General features: G+C 39.8%; 1 protein-coding gene across 5 annotated transcripts in view; it reads left to right on the forward strand.

The window, feature by feature from the left end:
- Positions 1-19,822, forward strand: part of ST6GALNAC3 (ST6 N-acetylgalactosaminide alpha-2,6-sialyltransferase 3) — a 457,852-nt gene that overhangs the window by 435,194 nt on the left and 2,836 nt on the right. For 4 of the 5 annotated variants that reach the window (XM_081144626.1, XM_081144623.1, XM_081144624.1 and 1 more), the window contains one exon: positions 19,338-19,445. The exons of the other annotated variant lie outside the window; for it this stretch is intronic. In XM_081144626.1, the coding sequence (XP_081000752.1) occupies positions 19,338-19,445 (108 nt within the window). The remainder of the gene's footprint in view (positions 1-19,337; positions 19,446-19,822) is intronic. 5 annotated transcript variants of the gene reach the window in all.

Genomic DNA, 19,822 nt, shown 5'->3' on the forward strand with positions numbered 1-19,822 from the left:
AAAGGAGGAAATTACCCTCCGGTCAAATAACTTAGAGGAATTTTGCATAGCATATGCTCTTCTTATAGATTCATTATCATATGAAAGATGAGAAGTTTGGCAGTCAAGAAATTCAGTGTAAATTAAAAATGAAAAATGTGCGTGTATGTGTATTACATCTTAACAGTTCTCATCACAAGAAAAAAACACTTTTTTAGCCAAGGACCTGAATAGACACTTCTCCAAAGAAGACATAGAGATGGCCAATAGACATATGAAAAGATGCTCAACATCATTAGTTACCAGAGAGATGCAAATTAAGCCCACAATGAGATATCATCTCACACCTGTCAGAATAGCTGTCATCTATAAATCGACAAATGACAAGTGCTGTTGAGGATATGAAAAGGGAACTCTCATGCACTGTTGGTGGGAATGCAGATTGGTGCTGCCACTATGGAAAACAGTATGGAGTTTCCTCAAAAAGTTAAAAATGGATCTGCCTTATGACCTTCTGGGAATATATTGGAAGAAACCCAAAACACTAATTTGAAAGCATGCATGTGCCCCACTGTTTATTGCATTATTTACAGTAGCCAAGACCTGGAAACAACCCAAATGCCCACCAATAGACAAGTGGATAAAAAAGCAGCGATACATATATACAACAGAATATTACTCAGCCATAAAAATAAAATAAAAATTCTACCATTTGCCACTGCCTGGATGGACCTAGAGGGTATTATGCTAAGTGAAATGAGTCAGTCATGGAAAGACAAATGCCATATGATTTCACTTATATGTGGAATCTAAAGAACAAAATAAACAAAAAAAACAAAATTGAAACAAACTTATAGACACAGAGAGTGAACTTGTGATTGCCAAAGGGGAGGAGGTTTGGGGGACTAGGTAAAAGAGGTGAAGGGATTAGGAAGCACAAATTGGTAGTTACAAAATAGTCATAGATTAGTAAGTAAATCATAGGGAATATAGTCAATAATATTGCAATAAATATTTATGGTTCCAGGTGGGATACTGGAAATATTGAGGGGAACCTTATGTAAAGTATGTGATTGTCTAATCACCAACCTGTACACCTGAAACAAATACAAAAGAAAATTAAAAGAAAAAAAATATTGGTATCCATATGAGATAATGGGTATTAGCTAAACTTATTACGGTAATCATTTCATATTATATGTAAGTCAAGTCATTCTGTACCCCTTAGGGTTTTTTGTCAGTTATATCTCAATAAAACTAGGAAAAAAATGCAGTTAACCTTGTTAAACCCACCGTTTCCAAGCATTGCCTGTACCCTTCCCTCATATAATACCTATTAACATTCCAGTGTCTTAGGGTTCAATCTAACATGTCTCAGAATTGCGATATTAATGGCTTTACTTATATTAAATCATCCTTGCACTCTTGGAATAAAACCTGCTTGGCCATGAGTATGGGTGTTTGATTTAGTGTTAAGATTGGTTGGTTGGGTTTTAATTCAGGATTTTTGAGTCTGTAATTATCAATGGGATTGTATTGTCATTTTTCTTCCCTATCCCCTTTTGGCTTTTTCCTGGGTTTCAGTATCAGTATAATGCTGGATTGGTAATATGAATTTGGGGAAATGTTTCATATTTTTTCTGGGCCTGGGAACAATTTGTGCAGCATGGGAATTATCGTAGGATTTTATTTTCTTAATTTGAAACTGTTTCTATAAAATAGCCAAAAGAGAGATGAACCCAAACACAGTGCTAACTGGTTGTCAGTGAGCTTGTAGTTGAAGCTCCAGTTAGCTCTGTTTTCTTTACTGATGAGGCTGCAAGTGTCTCTGCATTTCTTCACTGTGCGTAAACATATTTGCTCTTTGCTCCAGAAGGCTAACGGATCAGACAGTCTACTCTGCTTAGAAGCAATAACTCCTTGCTCTTGTCACTCCAGTTCACCGCAGAACAGGGGAGCGTCAAAGTCAGGTCAGGGGAGCAGGAAATGATGGAATCCCAGACAGGAGAATCAAACATCACCATGAGCATGTTGACCCAGACCCTGGGAACAAAGTGAGGTGACAAGAATGAAGGCCTGGAGGGAGGGAGGCAACAGAGCCAGATGAATGGTGGGGCTAAAATCTCCAAAAGAGAGTTGAGGAGTATTGATCCTATTTTTAAAACACTTTCTTTGAAGCAGTGTTGGGATGAGGTTGGACACTTATAGTGTGTAAGGGGAGAAATGGGATGTTAAAGCCACTCTTCAAATCAATTCCTCCCCAACACACAAAACTCTTTGTTCAGAGAGCTGCCATGTTGTTACACACAAAAAGTGCTTCATGGATCTGCTAAGGACTTGGGCATAATAACACACAAAGATGTTTACATGCTTTCTTTTCTAATACAGGGAATACTCAACATTAAAAAAGCAAAATCCCTTAGCTGTGTAGAGCCAGGTTCATAGCAGGCACCTTGCTCTGCTTGGTGCTTGTTAAATAACTGCATATGTTTTTATGTGATCTATGTGCTCCTAGAACATGGGGCGTAAATTAAGTGGAGAGAAATAAATCTTTTTTCCAGGTTTTTAAATATATATAATAACTTCTTAGTTGCTAAATATATGTCTTTTAATCTTTTTTTTTTTTTAATATATCTTTATTGACTTCAGAGAGAGGAGGAGAGAGGGAGAGAGAGAAATAGAAACACCAATGATGAGAGAGAGTCATTGATCGGCTGCCTCCTGCACTCCCCCAACAGGGAATAGAACCTCAGTCTCCTGGGTCCTAAGTCGATGCTCAACCACTGAACCACACCCACCAGGCAATCTTTTTTTAGTTGTATTTCTTAGCATTGAAACTTAAATTTCATCTCCCTTTCTCCCAATACTCTCTCAAGGTGTAATAATGGTCTCATCTTTTAACATATTACAGGCAACTTAATATTCAAAATGCTTTTTTCTAAATAAGCTAATAAGTTACTATTTTTTTTCTATGTGTATCTTCACATGCTGGGTTTGGTTAAGAATAAAAATAATCGTATCTTTGTCTGAAACACAAGATGCATATGACACTATTCTTTCACCATATCCTAATGTATTTCTTTAAGGACAAAAAGAAACTGCTAAGATTACAAATCCCTTGGTTATTCTCTGTAATGTGATGAATGCCAACAAGGAAACGTGCATGCTAAGGGAAAATAGCAGCTATCAATAGAAAAGTGGTTCCCTTCCTTCCAGGTCCCACCCTTCTGTCCAAGGAAGGGTGTTTATCTGGGTGAATTTTTGGGAGGAGTTAATTTATCCATTCATCCATTGAAAGGTCCTTTCACTTACTAATGCGAGGACGCCTGTGTTTAACATGCTTATTGGATACTCCTGCTTCTGCAGCAGTATATAAAACAGGAAAAAAACATAATCAAAAAAAGATTTTGATGGGATGTTGCAATATGAAGCCAGGATTTAAATGGCTGTAATATTTTAAGCAACACTGAGCTCTTTGAAGCTCTTTGATGATCATAAAGCTAAAAATCATTCCTTACCCTTGATTAGAGGAAAAATCTGATTTTCCTGTTGCAAAGCCTTCTTGAAAAAGATGATGGGGAAAAGTGCTGGGGTGAAGAGCCAAGACTGAATCAAAGAATATTGATTTTGTGTCTAACCCAGCCTGCACTTTTTCAGTTCCAACACCTCACTGAGAAATACAGAAAGGCTGTTTCCACAATAAAGTCACCTGTGACTAGAGAAAATTATTGGGTAGGAAGATAGGAAAACATATCTTTCTCCTTAGCAATGTTTGAGTGTTTTTCTTTTAAAAGAAAAATTCATCACCTTCCCTGCTTCCTGTTTTTGTGATTTTAAAAGAATATGCCATGATTGGGTGTTGATGATGTTTCCATGGGCCAGGGGTCCTATCACTGCTGCTACCAGCTCAGCCACCTCCTTCATTCCCTGTTGCTAAAGGTGAACATAGACTCATAGGTGCACCACAATGGAAGGATGCACTCATCTGAGGCCTACCCTGAAGCCACCTTGCTTCCCAGGCTTTGAAAGCTGCAGTGGGATGTAAAGAAAGAAACAGAAGTGCGAGACAAGAAGAAGAAAGAGCTAGCATGTCTCAGTAACGGGGCAGGAAGGGTGCAGAAGAGAGCAAAGGTAAGGGTGACGCCCATCCTGCAGAACGATGGTGCTACCACCAAGGAAATAGTTCAGGAGCAGGTGCCACCTACTCTCTGACACATCCCTCGGCTGCACTAATATCACCATTAATTCCTAAGTCACAAGTGGAAGGAAGCAGTATTCACAGCACCACAGTTCCAAGCACTTTGTTTTTCTTCTTTTACAATGTGCAGATCAGCAGCCTGGGTTTTAAAAAGCTTCTCAGTAAGTCACGGCATGGGCACCATCTGAACACATACAGTAGCCCTGCTAACAGCATGCTGGCCATGGCAGGATTGCTCCAGGCCCAGCCCAAGGTGAATGGCAAAAGCTCTTATAATCAGGGCTGCTCAAGTGAAAGGTACAAAGCCATTTAAAAACTGGAAAGTGGCCTTCTGATAAATACAATGACACTTCTGAGGCTGAACATAATTGAAAGAGCTTTGTGCTGACATAAAGACCAACGAAGCTTTCCTACAAGAGGCTAGTATGCAAATAGCACTTTTTGGACTTTGCTGATTGTGAAACTGGAGGTCATAGTAGTAAGAGAGGTGTGGGTGGCAGCCAGAAGCAGGGAGGAAAGAATCTTGCCTGTGTTTGTAGAATCGCCTAAGACATTAATTGCCATGAGATCCAATTAAGTATGTGCTTTACAACTTCAGGAAAGTACAAATGACACAATCTTCTGAGAGTGTGCTTTGCAGTGAAAATTCAAAGGACTAAAATTAATTTAGTTAAATTGATACTTTACCTCATGATTTCAGAGATTTAACAGTGAATATGCCTCTTGATGTTGATGTATCTACATCAATAATTACAAAGCCAAGCCTTCCCATTATTTTGGAGCCCCGTCTTCGGGTGTTCTCTTTTCTTTAGCATACTATATGTAGCCAGCCCTTTGCCATGATTTGTTATTTATGAAAAGCCCAGAGCACATGTCAATCCTGATTGATGAAATAAGAATTCTGGCTGAGCTATGGGTGAACTAACTAAAAAAGGGACATTAAAACCTGATTCAGTCCCAGCTATAAGATAATGCACAGCATGGTGACTGTAATTAGCAATGCTATATTATGTACTTAAAACTTCTAAGAGAGTAGATGTTAAATGTTACCAACACACACACACACACACACACACATGCACACAAATTGCAATAATGTGAAGGGATGGAGATGTTAACTAATCATACTGTGGCAATCATTTCACAACATACACATGTAATCATCATATTGCACACCTTAAACTTCCATGTGTTACATGTTGCTAGTATCTCAATAAATCTGGGGTTACAAACTGATTCTGGAAGTAAATGGCTGCAATGGGTGCATGTGAGGCTCACCAGATTTTCAGTGGTGTTTCAGGTTGTATTCCTGACATGTGTATACCCTTAGACTTATCAGTAAGTCTCTCTGTTACAGCATCAATGGGAAAACACTGGCAAACTGTTTAAAATTCCTTGAGGGGGAAACATTTTCAATTTCATACTTAGCAATAGCCTACATTCCAAAAACTATGCAACTGGACAAATTGAGTATCCACTTACGTGCCAGCCACAGTGTATGATGGGACACCTTTGCCAACCAGCATCTCTTTATTGGCAAGTGTTCAGTCAGTGTGCAAGTCAGCTATTTATAAATTGGGACACATTTTCCTAAAGAGACAAATTTTAAAATAGTGGTTAGACTCTCAAGCCAATCCTCAACAGCTAATTTAATTCATAATAAAGTGGAACCCAGCTTCTAATAGAATCCTCAAACCTAACTACCATTTATAGCAGTGAATTTCCACCCTGGCTGCACACATCACGCTATAATCACCAAGGAAATATATATATTTTTTATTTTTAATAAGTATTAATACCCAAACTATACCCCACAGGACAATAAAATTAGAATCCATCATCAGTAGCAGTGGTGGGAAATGGAGCTTGGGAAAGAGTAGAGAGGACTGGAAACAACGCCTCTAGGGAGAGTGGGCCACTTTAGTCCAGTTCATGAGGCAGCTACCTTCAACCTACTTTCTTATTTGGGGGTGAGGCTTTCACAAAATTGTATTTCTACAAAAAGTAAGTCTGTAGCTCTCTTCATCCTCTTGGCATGATTATGGACCTTTAAGACTAAGCAGACGTAAGGGGGAAGGGGAGGGGAATGGAGGGGATCCAATAAGTGGGCTCCAAAAGTAAGAGCAATTTTGTTTATCTACTGCTGCTATCCAACAGCTGTCAGAGTTCAGTAGCTCTTTTAGCCACTTTTTGCAGCCCCTTTAGTCAGAAACATGGGCATAGAGTGTTGTCATCTACTGGTGGAGGCAAATACGCTAGGTGGAGGAGCTCCTCAACCATTTTCCCATTTCTCATTTTCATAGCTCATGGAGATCTCTGACATTCTGTGACTGTTGCAATGTAGGAAAATCTATGGCAAGTAACCACATTCTCACATTGCAATCAGGTGTTCTCAAATAAAAGACGTTTTCTAAGTTCTACTCTGTACTTCTTCCATGAATTTTCTAGGATGCATTGTCTTAGCTCTGCATCCTGGTTCCCCTCTTTATGGCATTTTGGCTACTCGGGGTCAACAGAATTACTGAGCTTGAAGAATTCCGGAGACATCTGAAAGCTGTCTCTTCTGTGGCAGGTGCAAAACTTAAACTGTCTCTGGCTCAGGCTCTCTCACCATCTGCCTTCAAAGCCACTGAGAGCATCTTCACATCTTGTCCTGGTCGGAGTCCCCTGTGAGATAGCAGGGGCCAGGAGGCAGGTGGAAGGGGCAGAGGTGGGGGTGTCAGGGGCTGCTGGGTGATTTGGGCATCTGAGTTTTGATTTGCTGCTCTTCGATCTGAGGAAGGCAATCAGGAAGAGACTTGACATTAAGCAAATAAAGCATTTATTGAGCACCATGGAAAAAAAAGTTCTCTCTTCTAGTTGGAAAAAGGGAAGTATTACCATTATCTCCTCTCTAATCAGAGAGATGGTCCTGAAGAGCTGGAATTAATCTCGCCACATTTTTTATATTTCTGATGTTTTCCTCCTGATGTGGGCAGAATAAATTGTTGTGAAAAGAGGAGGAGATGCTCCGGTTCTGCAAGTTTCTGGAGGTCATGGTATCGAAGATGTTCTGGTACAGGGATGGTGTGCACAGAAGGGCTTCTTCCCAGGTACAGGTTTAGTGTAAGCAGCAAAGGCACAGGTCCTTTCCCCGTAGATTTCCAGCTGAGCTGTGTGGCAATACTATGGGGAAGGCTCCACCTCCATGAGAGAATTTCTTCACTCCCCTAAGCAAGGAACTAGCTCAATTGGAAAAATCTCGATAGAGTTTGAAGGAAGCATTTTCTTTTCTCAAACCCCATGCCACCTAAGGAATAGAGAGAAAAGATGGAGTTTTTAGGATTGAAATTCCTGGGCAAAAGTAAATAGCATCTACCTTAGTGGGCAAAGGCTCATTTAATAGATGGCACTCCATAAGCTATGACTGTTTCAAGGTCATTTGACTTCAGATGTTCTGTGGGAGCAGACGGACTGGCCTTTTAGAAGTTTGCTGGTGCTGGTGCTGGAGCAGAAGAATCAGATCAGCGCCTGCTTTGATAGGACGATGATAGCTTATTGTTTGGCAAAGGCATCGTTCATAAGGTAGTCAGGGACTGTCAGCCTATTGGAAAAACGACAAATGAAGCCTCCCTCTCTAAGTCAGAGACTAAAATTCTCAGTGCTGAAGACCCTTATGTCAGTTTTGCTGTTGATCTTTTCTAATTGAATTATCCTTCGTTAGTGAGCCGATTACAAACAATTTTAATAGATGTGGGAAATGGGAGTGTAGCTTTGCTTTTCCTATTAAAAATAAATATTCCCCTCGAAATAATTTATTTCAGGACTTATTGAGCCATGTAACTCAGTCAGAAAAGCGATAATAGATTCGAATAGGCAGGAAGTGGCAGCAAAATTAGTCTTTCTTAAACAGAAGGTCAGAGCTGCTTTGTGTTTTTTAAATTTTCTTTCCCTGTGTGGTCGATTGCTTGGGCTCTGGCTGAGGATGGTTTAATGATGATCCCAGTGGTACTGGAGACCTCGGCAACAAGCTTGGGCACCCCATCTCCTTCAGTGGGGTGAAACCACCTCAAATCTCTGTCTCGAAACCTTGTTAAAACTTAGTTGTTTACAAGTTAGCTTTAAGTGTAAATTTTCATTTTGAAAGAGAAACAAGGGCTCAGAAAGCATTTTCTTGTCGGAAGCAACTTTGAGTCTGATTCTGTGCTAAAACAATTTTTAATGGAAAAGAGCTTGGCTTAACTCAAGTTTCAGTTAAATCAAAAAGTTAAGGGAAAGTGAGTCATTTCATTTCTCTTCTGAAAAGGTAAAATGCCAGGAAAAAAGTCTTTTATCTACTTAGATATTCCTGATTAAAATTTTTCTTTTTTCTCTCTTCTTCGATATTGAAGCGAGTATATGCAGAGGGAATGGCTGATAAGAGAACTAGAAGAGAAAGCCCAAACTTTCCATTAATTACCTTTATCAGGTTAGCAGGGGAACAGGCACCTGAGCCTTAGGTAGAGAAAGGTGATTAGCATTCAGAAAACTGAAGCCTGCGTCAATTTAGGAAGGGCATGATTTCAAGATAAGTTGAAGGGTAAGTTAGAAAGAAGGAGGTTTTTAAAGCCTAAGTATAAAACTAAGATCAGATCAAATAGTGATTGTTAATAAGCATCAAAGATTAGTTAGAAGCGAAGTCCCTAATTTTACCTAGAGTATTTAATAGACCCATTGTGTAGGGAAAGACCTTAGAGGTCAACCAATCCAACTTCAAATCTTTGGTAGCAAGGAACCTCCACTTCCTTCAGCTGACACAAGCCAAAGAGGAGAATTTATGAAAAGGTTATAGAACCTAAGGGCTGGAAGGAAGCCGTGCCTGGGGAATGAGGTGGATCCAGGAACTTAATCTTTATTCCAGAACTTTCCCTTTCTTTCTTTTAAACTAAATGCATATATCCACATCAGTGGTTCAAAGCTATTATTTGAACATGACAGTGGCTCAAATTTTAAAAAGTGTTTTGAATCCTGAAATTAGAAACATCAAATCTATAAAGTAGTAATAGTCAGTCTGTGCCAAAAGCACAGCTGTACATTCATAATCTTTCTCATGTGGATTATGTTACTATAACTGCAATTACAGAACATTAGTGATAAAAAATCCTGAGCCTACCTAGGCCAATCCTCTTATTCTGCCATCAAAAATAATGTAGCCCAAAAGATTTCCTAGGGGATTAATAGTAGGACCAGAAGAAAAATTGATGTCCTCTGATGGCTGCTCTATCAGATATGTGGTGCCTTGGACAATACTGAGAATGATGATCACCAAGAAAGAAGTCAGTTAAGAACCTGAATTCTCTGGTGTGAAACTGTCCTTGAACAAGTTCTTTATACCTCCAAGACCTCCATTTGTATAACGGGGATATTAAAACTTCATATAGGATGGGGTTGTTGTGAGGATTAAATGAGATGACTTTTTGGTACAATGTCTAGTTCATGTAAATGTTCCATAAGTAATAGAAATTATTATTAGTAATAGAAACTATTATTAGTCAACATTTTTTCTGCATAACAAATTATCCTAAAACTCAATAAATTACAAGAACATGATTTCCAACTCACAGATCTGTGATCAGCTATAGTTTTCCTAGGCTTAGCTGAACTTGGCTCCAGTTCAGGACTCATATTTGCTTCATGGGTTTCCTCACCTCAGGACCCACGCTGAAGGAGCACACCCCACCTGGGATGTGTCATTCCCACTGTGGAGGAAAGAAGTGCAAGAAGTGGGAACCCTGTATCACAATGTTCACTTCTACTTATGTTCCATCAGTCAAAGCATGTCATTTGGCCAACCCCTGAGTCAATGAGGCAGGAAAGTTACTGCACCCACAAGCAAGCCATGTCCAGGGAGGGAATGAACAATACAATCTAGCATAGGAAAGTTGAAAGAAAATCTATGGCCATTGATAAAGGGGAAATAAATGGTGATGGAAGGAGACTTGACTTGGGGTGGTGCACACACAATACAATATACAGGTGGTGTATTACAGAACTGTACGCCTGAAACATATATAATTTTATTAACTAATGTCACCCCAATAATTTTTTTTTAAAAAAAGAAAATCTATGGTCACTGAGACAAGGGCCACTATGGTAGCTTGAATGATCTGAAATTAGAATGCACATAGGCTGTCCATAATACCTCCTGTCTTCAAATTTATGGGCCATTGTTTTAAGAAACGAAGATCCAGGGAAGGCAACAGAGTTTCTTAGGGTAGAGATTGGATGTTAAGGTACATATGTCATCCATTCTACCAGAAGCTTTTCAAAGTAGAGATATTGCTTTAGAAGTCATTTAGCTCAGTGTTTTCAGACCTGAAAGATATTTCAAAGGGCTCCGTAAAGCAGCAATGGTATCTGTTTTCATTTCCATTAATAAAAAAACAAAAACTCAGTAAATTAAATGTTTTTGTAGAAATTGTTTCTCTTTTAAATAAAACAGGTTGAGAGCCTCCAGGTGTGTATTGAGAAAGCTGGCTTGGTGATAAGTGAAGAATAGTTGAGTTTGCTCATGACTTGTAACTTAGTTTATAACACATATGAACACTACTGGGAGCATCCATTAGCATCACACATTTTTTAATTGTTTCAATTCTTAGTCATATTTGTTTACATTTGTTCTCAATTCTGAATTAATGAGGAATTTAATGAGAAAGAAAAAACATAATTCTTTCAACTTTCCCCTAGATACTTTCCTCCAGATTCATAAATTTCCATCAGCTGAAAAAACTAGCTATATAGAACATCAAGATATCTCTAATATTTCAGAACATCATGTAAGGAAGAAATACAAATCAGTGTTATTTATGTATCCTGTCTCTAACTGATAATCTATTATGGAAATGACGCTGATTATGCTTTGAGGTCTGTCTCATGTTTGAGGACATATGAGAACTATTCTGTTTTCCCATTATTCTCATACCTCAATACAACTGCACAGGCCATCCCCCCTGCCTGAAGGACTCTCCTTCCGTTCCTTCCTGGTGTTCTTATTTAGCCTTAATCCACAGCTCACCTCTTACCTCCTATTAGGGAAGGAATTGCTTTCCCCAACTCCCTCCTGCTGTGTCTGTTGCTCTTCCCCCCATATCCCCATAGCACTTGCAGGGAATCACCTCCTTGATAGCCCTATTTTTGAAAATAGTCATTGAGTCTGTCTTCTCCACTTGACCCTGAGTTCAGATCAGGCGCAACTTCTTATTTTCAGTGCCTGGCACAATGCCTCACACCTACAATACACTCAATAAATTTCTTTTGAATAAATTAGCGTAAGAAGAATTGAGGCTTACTAAGATTAGAAACTGTAGGGAACATGGGAGAAAGTACTAAAGGAAGACAGAAAGTGTACACAAGTAAAGTAAAGAGAGTAAAAAGACAGAGGTTGACATGCACAAGATGTATTTAAGGGCAGCAAATATACCAACATGACTAGATGAGAGAGTTCAGGAACAGAAGTCCTACGAAACACAGTAGCAAGTTTAGGTTTATGTGGAGAGGGCCTTGAAAGACACCATTGTCTTAACCTTCTCAGGCTGCCATAACAAAATACTGTAAACTGGGCAGCTTAACAACAGAAATTTTTTCCTCACGGTTCTGAGGGCTGAAAGTCTGAGATCAGGGTGCCAGTATGTTTGCTTCCTGTTGAACACTTTCTTCCTGGCTTGTAGCCTTCTTGCCGTGTCATCACATGGTTGGAAGAGAGAGCTCTGGTGTCTGTTTCTCTTCTAAGGACACTAATCCCATCAAGAGGGCCCCACCCTTACGACCTCATGTAAAGCTACTTACCTTCCAAAGGCCGCATCTCTGGACACCATCACTTTGGGGGTTAGGGCTTAAATATATGAATTTGGAGGAGATACAAGTCAGTCAATACTGAGTGGTTAAGGAACCAGTTCTGCCTTAACGAAGTGGCCCCAAAACATCCCTGTCATCCATCCCTGCCATTCCTGAGGTCCCATCGTTCATTTAAGAAAGTGAATAAAATCCCACAAATTAACATTTCCAATTGAAGGGGCTTTAGAGCCCAAGGGCAAGAGTGAAATAACCTTTTAATTTCTGAGATGAATGAACAAAGTAATTTTTGTGAGTGGTATCTTCTATTTCTGCAGCAGTCATAAATCATACCTTTGGGGGCCATACCATTTTATTTTTAAGTGTACGTTTTGAAAAGGACTTAGTCGTTTCTTATTATGCTCCTTATGTACAATTTCGTTGCATTCATCACAGTCAGAGTCCTGTTGATTCTATGGCAGGAAAACCATTTGTTACATTCACAGTCTAAGAGCTACTGATTAGCACAGGCATTTTGCATTAGCTGCTCAGGATGGTATTACAGTCTTCCACTACGATTTACTGCTTTCTCCATTTACCCAGGATCCATTTGTTTGTTATTTTCCAGGCCTGGATTCCTTTTAGTTGGCTCGTTCTTTTAAGACTCACCATCAACAGTATGATGTTTTTAGTCATTTCATTTGCAAATGATTCAAGCCTGGATCAAGAATTCTGCTGCCTGATCTGCAGAAAATTGTTGCTGTTTAAAGATTTGCTGGACATGTCCTATTGGTAGATAGTACAGTTATACAGTATTAATATAATGGGCAAACTCCAGAGTATTTTCATACCTCCCAACAATCAAATGATATACAAAAATACATGACTTGGGGACAGCTGAAATTGTTTCCACACTTTGAGCTTTGCTTCCATTAGACAGGTTCACAGCACTAGATTGAATCCCAAGGTGCTACTGATAATCATCAGCTGTTTTTCTTACCCAGTCTCTTTGTTTAAATGTATTCTTTCATTATCCATGTGCTTTTGAAACAAATGGAGGAACAAATGTTTTTAATTGAATAATCTATATTCTGTCATGTATTCCTTCTCCCTAGGAAAGTATATGGAAACTTACTTTGCCATTTTTATTTATCCTGCCAGTGGAGCATATTGATGAGTTCCAATAGTGTTAAAACAGGACATGAAATATTGATTAACCTTTTTTTTTTAATTCCCTTTTTTCTCCTAAGTAGAGCAGATTTCAGAAGGAACTGCCAATATTGTGCTGTCCAACAAACCTCCATTATTGGGAGGGTCTTGATCCCTTTGGGGCTTGAATAAATGATTATTATGACTTTGAAATGTTAGCTCAGGGTGCTCCAGGCCTTGTTTCCATCAATTCATGGAAGAAACAAATAAGAAACAGTAGAATTTAGACTGCATAGTTAGAGCCAAAGGCCCCCACAGGAAGCACTCCATGAAGAGGAGGCAGCCACAGAAACTGAGTCTGCTGGACTCCTCATTCTTGTTTCTACCTGACACTTTTCCTTTTTCTCCATCACAGGTCAGGACTTGCCCTTTGGGTCTAGGCCAAGTGGGAACTGTAGATAAGGAGAACCTGTACTTTTAGAGTTAGGGACATCCTCAAGGCAAACCACCCCAAGCCAAGAGTAGGCACTGAGGAATCAAGAAATCTACTGCCCTCTAAGGACACAGGTGAGCTTGGAACAGGGGAATCCGGTGAAATGTGAAAGAGAACTTACTACACAGGACACTCCGCCACAACAGAGAATTATTTCATCAAAAGTGTCGATAGTGCTGAGATTGACAAACCCCAATGTAAAGAAAGTGCTATTATTTTGCCCATCAAAGTGTAACCTTCTTGAGTTCTGAACCCAAGTCATTGAGCTAATGGTGTTCAATAATTAGAACAGCATCCTGTGAATAGATAGGCACTATCTATGTAATCCAGTTTTCTCTTGAAGAGTAACCATTTCACTTTTCTCAGTTCCTCCCCTAAAATTATCCAAAAGGGAAAAGTTCCCCCTTACCAGGAAATAGATGAAAAATGCCTCACAATATATTTCTAGAAATCATAAGAGGAGGGAGCATGCTCAGAAGCAGCAGTGCAGGCAAATGAAAGATGCTAACAGCCAAAAAATGTTGAAATTTGTGTAAATAGGATAGCTTGACAGACAACAAATCCCTGTGGACATGTGATGGCCTTTAAACATCAAGGAACAGGGGTAAACATCAAGGGGCAAGGTGGCTTATATTTTATTGTTAATAAACTGGATGAAAGATGATATTTTAAATGTTATGCCTTCAAGCATGTGCTACATCAAGGTGTTGACAGCATCATTTTTCCAAGAGATGAGCAAGTAAATTTAAGTAGTTTCCAAGTGGTAAGTATCTTGATTACCGAGGAGCAGTGGGATGCAAAACTTGGCCGGTGGAAATAAATGATTGATGGCTTCCTCTCACACTCCTGCCTTTATTTTTTCAACTGCACGGCTCATTATTCTGCTGCATTAATTTAAGCTTTCCTACTGTACTGAATTAAGGACTTACATTCTCTTATCACCCCCGTGGGACTCTTGATTGTTTATTTGTAGATGACAATAATGGTTTTTATCGATCCCCCAATGTGGAAGGTATAAAAAGGGTTATGGCTGATGGCCAGCTGGTACATAGTTAGTGCCGTGTACATGAGTGACAAATTACAAGACAATATTTGGCCCCAGAGGACACCCTTTTAGAATTTTTTAAGCCATCTGATAATTATCACTGGGTCTCTCCAAGCTTCAAAGCACAGACAATTTCATGTAAGTCAGCTCGAGTCATTTTTTTGTTTTTATTGAACCTCAAAAGGTCTGCTTGGGTATGATTTATACTTCCTCGGTCCTAGTGTACCCACACAGCAGGAGAGTCTGGGGACGGTTCAGCTACAATAATTCCCAGAGCCTTCACCACCCAGGCCAGTGAGTTAGTCCCCTTAGGAGCCCAGGTCACCAGGGCACGCACTTGGAAGAATTCCTGAATTAACCTAGCAGTTGCCATTATTCCACCGCAAGCATCATTATGTGGACATTGGCTCCGAATAATTTCAGAAAAACCACTTGATAGCCCTAGCATGTACTGTGAGTAGGAAACCTCACACAATTTCTCATCCCAAATATATCAGAGGCACCAGGGAAAGATGATGCAACTGTCTAATTAAGTGCTGTTTGTAGGACAGGGCACTTGGGCACTATGAGCTTCCCAGGCTGAAACACAGCTCGCTTAAAGAGCTTTGGGGCTAATTATTATGATCTGTCTACCCAGGAACAAAAGAAGTCATATTAGGCTTAAACATAAACAAGTATCAGAAATTAACAGTTGTACTCTAAGGTTCTGCTCTGAAAATTCACTGTCGCACTATCAGAAATGACTATGTGGGGTGGACCAGAATGAGCCAGGAGAGGCGGTTTTGCAAAGTAGTGGGCCATATGCCACACAGGAGATCCCCTCTTTATAATGTTATCTTGGTCCTTGACAGTTAGCAACTCCTAGAAGAAAATAACACACATAAGAATAAAACCAATTTTTTCTAACTTAAATTTATTTTATCTCTCACTCAAAGTAAGCTTTACCCTCAATACTATGGTTCAGTCCTGTCATTGCTGTTGAACAGCCACGAAGGCACCTTCCATGAGCAGAAGTGCGAAGGAGGTGAACACAGAGCTCCTCCCTCCAAAAGTTTAGTGACGATGACTACTGCCATTGCAAGGCAAAAACTTTATATAAAAATATACACCCCGGATATTTAGTGGCATGTCCATCACAGAAGTGGGCATTAAATGTGATCTGACTGACTGATGTTTTTGTTAATTATACATCCAACATGTTTGGAGCATGATACCATCAAATGCTTAAAGGTTAAAACAAATGGACTATTGAGGGTGACAATCACAGATTCATTTGATTTCAAAATTGGAAGAAACCTTAGATATGACAGTTCAACCACCTCATTTTCAAGACAAGGAAACTAAGATGACCCAAAGAGGCTAAATAAGCTGTCCAAAGCCTCTCATTCCAGAAATGGCAGAGGTGGAAAGTGAAAGCAGGCACCCTCACTCTCAATTCTGTACTGCACTGGATACCGACTCCTGTACTGCACCGGTACACACTCAGGAGAAACACGCGGGCTTGTGCTTTGTTGCACTGTATTGTGATCAATTGTTTTAAGACATGTGTCTCCCCCACCGGATCATGTGCTCTTTAAGAAAATATCCATCGCCAGTTTCTAGCATAGTCAGTGGCACATAATAGGGTCTCAATAAAGGTTCCTTGAAAAAAAATAAATAAATGCATAAATAGGTGAGACCTGGTTTTTCTCATGTACAAACAAATGCTATAATTTTTAGTGATCTCTATCAGTGCTTGGTCAACCAGGTAATGAAGGACAGAGAGAATGGAAAAGCAGAACAAGCTCGCACGAGAAGGCAAGAGGAAAAAGGGTTATACAATTCAGTAGGAGTAACAACCACAAAAATGTAGTACATGGACAAAATTTCTGGATTCAGTTTGAGAGCTCTTTGTCAAGACTCTTTCCTCTTCTGATCTCTCCCAATTTTCAAGTAAGGACTTTTAAGCAGATGGTGCTTTAAGCAGGTCCCATCCTTGCTGCTCCTCAGACGCCAGATGCAGGATTGACTGCAGGTCCCGCTGTGAAAGCGAAGCTGCCCTTACGGGTATCTCACCTCCCTGCGGCACATCTTCCCACCTGCTTGGCACCCAGTCCTCGCCCATGTTGCTGCCACTGTTCCCGTGACAAAGGAAAGTGCATGTAATTCATTGCAATCTTGTTTCTGGAATATTTTCCTTGTAGAAGACATGCCAGAAGACACAAAGGAAAGTACATATATTGTGGCACTTCAAATTCAGTGATAAGCAAGCAGAGGTAGTGGCTATAGATGCATATGTATATGGGCTGGGTTAATCTCTCCTTGCCAATCACCCAAAGTCAATGAAAATAGAGGTTAAAATATCCAGTTATCAACCCCCACTCTGAGTTTGTGTTGTTCCTGAAATGCTTGTATGCTGTAATTTGATAGTAAGCAGTGCCTGTTTAAAAAAAAAAAAAAAAAAAAAAGAGAGAGTCAAAGGATTCAGGGTCATAATTACAGCATGCTGAAGGCTGGGTGCCGGAGCAATGCATCAGCAATATTGGACTACAGTGGGAGCAACTACTGGCTGGAGTGCTGTACCCGGAGAGTGGTTCTCAGCAGAAGAGCTGGCTGTGCTCCAGTATTCAAAGTCTAGATGTAAGAAATTTAGTCTTTTTTAGAAGTGGTGCTACACTGATGCCAAACAACCTGGGGTGAGCCAAATGCCCCTATGGGGAGAGACTTAGGCAGATCGGCAGTCATCTGTTTTGGGTGAATTGGGTCACCTTGGCAAAAGACAAGGGTGGAGATCCCACCTGTCATCAAACTTCCCTTGAACCATTTGGAACTTGGCAGGCACCACCCTCCCCCATCAGCACTACATCTCCCCCTTCAGCTATTACTCTTCCCGTCTCTTCCTTAAACATACCAAGCACACTTACATATTTACGATTTTGCCCTTAGCATTTTCTTTTCCTGAAATACTTTTATATTGTCCGTTGAGCAAGTGACATCTGTCACTTATCACCATGATAAGTCCAACCCTTCTGCCCACTGCTTCTTGGAATCAGAGTTGCCAAGTAAAACACAACGCAAACAGTAGATGGAACAGCACTGTACTCACATAGAGAAGAAACAGAACAAGATCAGCGTTAGTGGGCATTGGTTCCCCATGGCCAGTAGGTCCTTCCCAGCGGCTAATGCAGGGCCATTGGCCTGCATGCAACCCTTTTGTGCCACACAATGAAGGACCCGTCCCCTTTTTTTAGGGAACAGATATAGCAGTGAGGTTGTCCAGGTGCCGTATGATACACACACACTTAAACAGAATAAAGAAGTGCACATTAAGCTAGTGAAATAAGTCAAAGAGAGAAAGACAAATGTCATATGATTTCACTCATATGTGGAATCTAAAAAACAAAATAAATGAGCAAACCAAACAGAAACAAACTTATAGATACAGAGAACAAACTGATGATTGCCAGACAGGAGAGGAGTTGGGAGACTGGGTAAAAAAGGTGAAGGCAAGAAGTACAAATTGGCAGTTACAAAATAGTCACAAGGATGTAAACTACAGCATAGGGAATATAGTCAATAATATTGTAATATCTATGCAACGTGCGTGCCAGGTGGGTATTAGATTTATTGGGAGGATAACCTTGTAAGCTATATGAATGTCTAATCACTATGCTGTACAACTGAAACCAATATATTGAGTCACCTATAATTGAAAAAAAATTTAAGTCTGAAACAGGGTAAGATAGTCCCACACAAGGTGGAAAGTCCAGCACGGGCTGTGAGAATTCCTTATCTTTTAGTAAGGAAGTGTTCCAGGCCCACAGCCCATTCTTACGTGACCAAGATGTGGTCACAAGACTACACAAGTGAGCTTGTCTTTCCCAATATAGTCCACATGGCTTCCTTCCATTTCCCTAACCTCCCTCTCCCCTTTTCAAATCTTTGTTTCCATTATCAAAAAAAGCCTTCAATGGCCAGCCTTTATAACAAAGTCATCTCCAAATCCAATCCTCTGGTCTCCATGAAGACAAAAGCTTTGGTTGTTTTGATAACTGCTGTGTCCTCAGCATCTACAACAGTGATGGGTAGGCACATTGTAGGTGTTCAATAAAAACGTGTTGAAGGAATTGATAAGACAGGTCTTACAAAGGAAAAGTCTTGTCTCACGATGCCTGGAAAGCAGAGAAGGAAAACTTTTCAGATGCTTTCATAGACCAAGTCATTCTCTTACAATGCATCCAATTTACACTTAGAAACCCAACAAGCCTGAGAGAAGGTGATATGTCCAGGATAGCAGATAGCACTATTATCACTCAGTTCCCATCAGGGCTCCAAGCAACTTGCAGAAAACCTGTCTTCTGATATACGGCACTAATTTGTGTCTTACGGAAAATCAAACAAATTATTTTTCGCCGAAGGGAGCAAGATTATTTGACTTCAGATATTTGCCATATGGCTTCTCTGCCATGCAACATAGCTTCTAGGCTCAAGGTAGTAAGAGTGAAAGCATGCCCATAAATTATTCAGAGATAATTCAAAATGAGTGTGAATCTTTGACAGCTTGTCAAGTTTCCTGATGCTTTTTCCTGATAACAAGTGCTACGTTTTTCACAGAAAGTGGCTTGTTTCTCACCACACTTTATTGTTGTTCTGTGTATGTTTTCTGTGTTGTTTTGTTTTGTGTGTTGTTTTTGTTCCCCCCACAGAGTCCAGTCTGGCTCTTATCTCAGCACTGGGTGGTTTACCTTCATTCTGGCTATGGATGCCTGTTATGGCATTCACGTCTACGGGATGATAAATGACACCTACTGCAAGTAAGATCACAGGAAATTATTTTTATGCATCTCTAATTCTGATATCTTGTCAAAATATCACAATTTATTTTAATACCATAAATCTAAGAAACAGATAAAGCAACAATTATTTCCTGGTGTTCTTTGCTGACATGACATTTCATTGTCAGTGCATCAAGTTGTGACTTTTAGGAGTGATAAAAAGAAAAATATTTACCATAGCCTAATGTCAAATGTCAGAAGATACATTCTTCTCTTAATCAGTGGCATATCGGGGCCGTGTGGCTTAGAAATACAGAACAACTTTAGTGGTTATTTAATTTACAAAGCAAGTTTGTCATCTCTGCTATGCTAAGGACCTGATAGATGGCCATCTGCTCAAAGCTTATATTTGATCA

The sequence above is a fragment of the Miniopterus schreibersii genome, assembly GCF_964146895.1.
Source record: "Miniopterus schreibersii genome assembly, chromosome: 8".
NCBI classification, from domain to species: domain Eukaryota; kingdom Metazoa; phylum Chordata; class Mammalia; order Chiroptera; family Miniopteridae; genus Miniopterus; species Miniopterus schreibersii.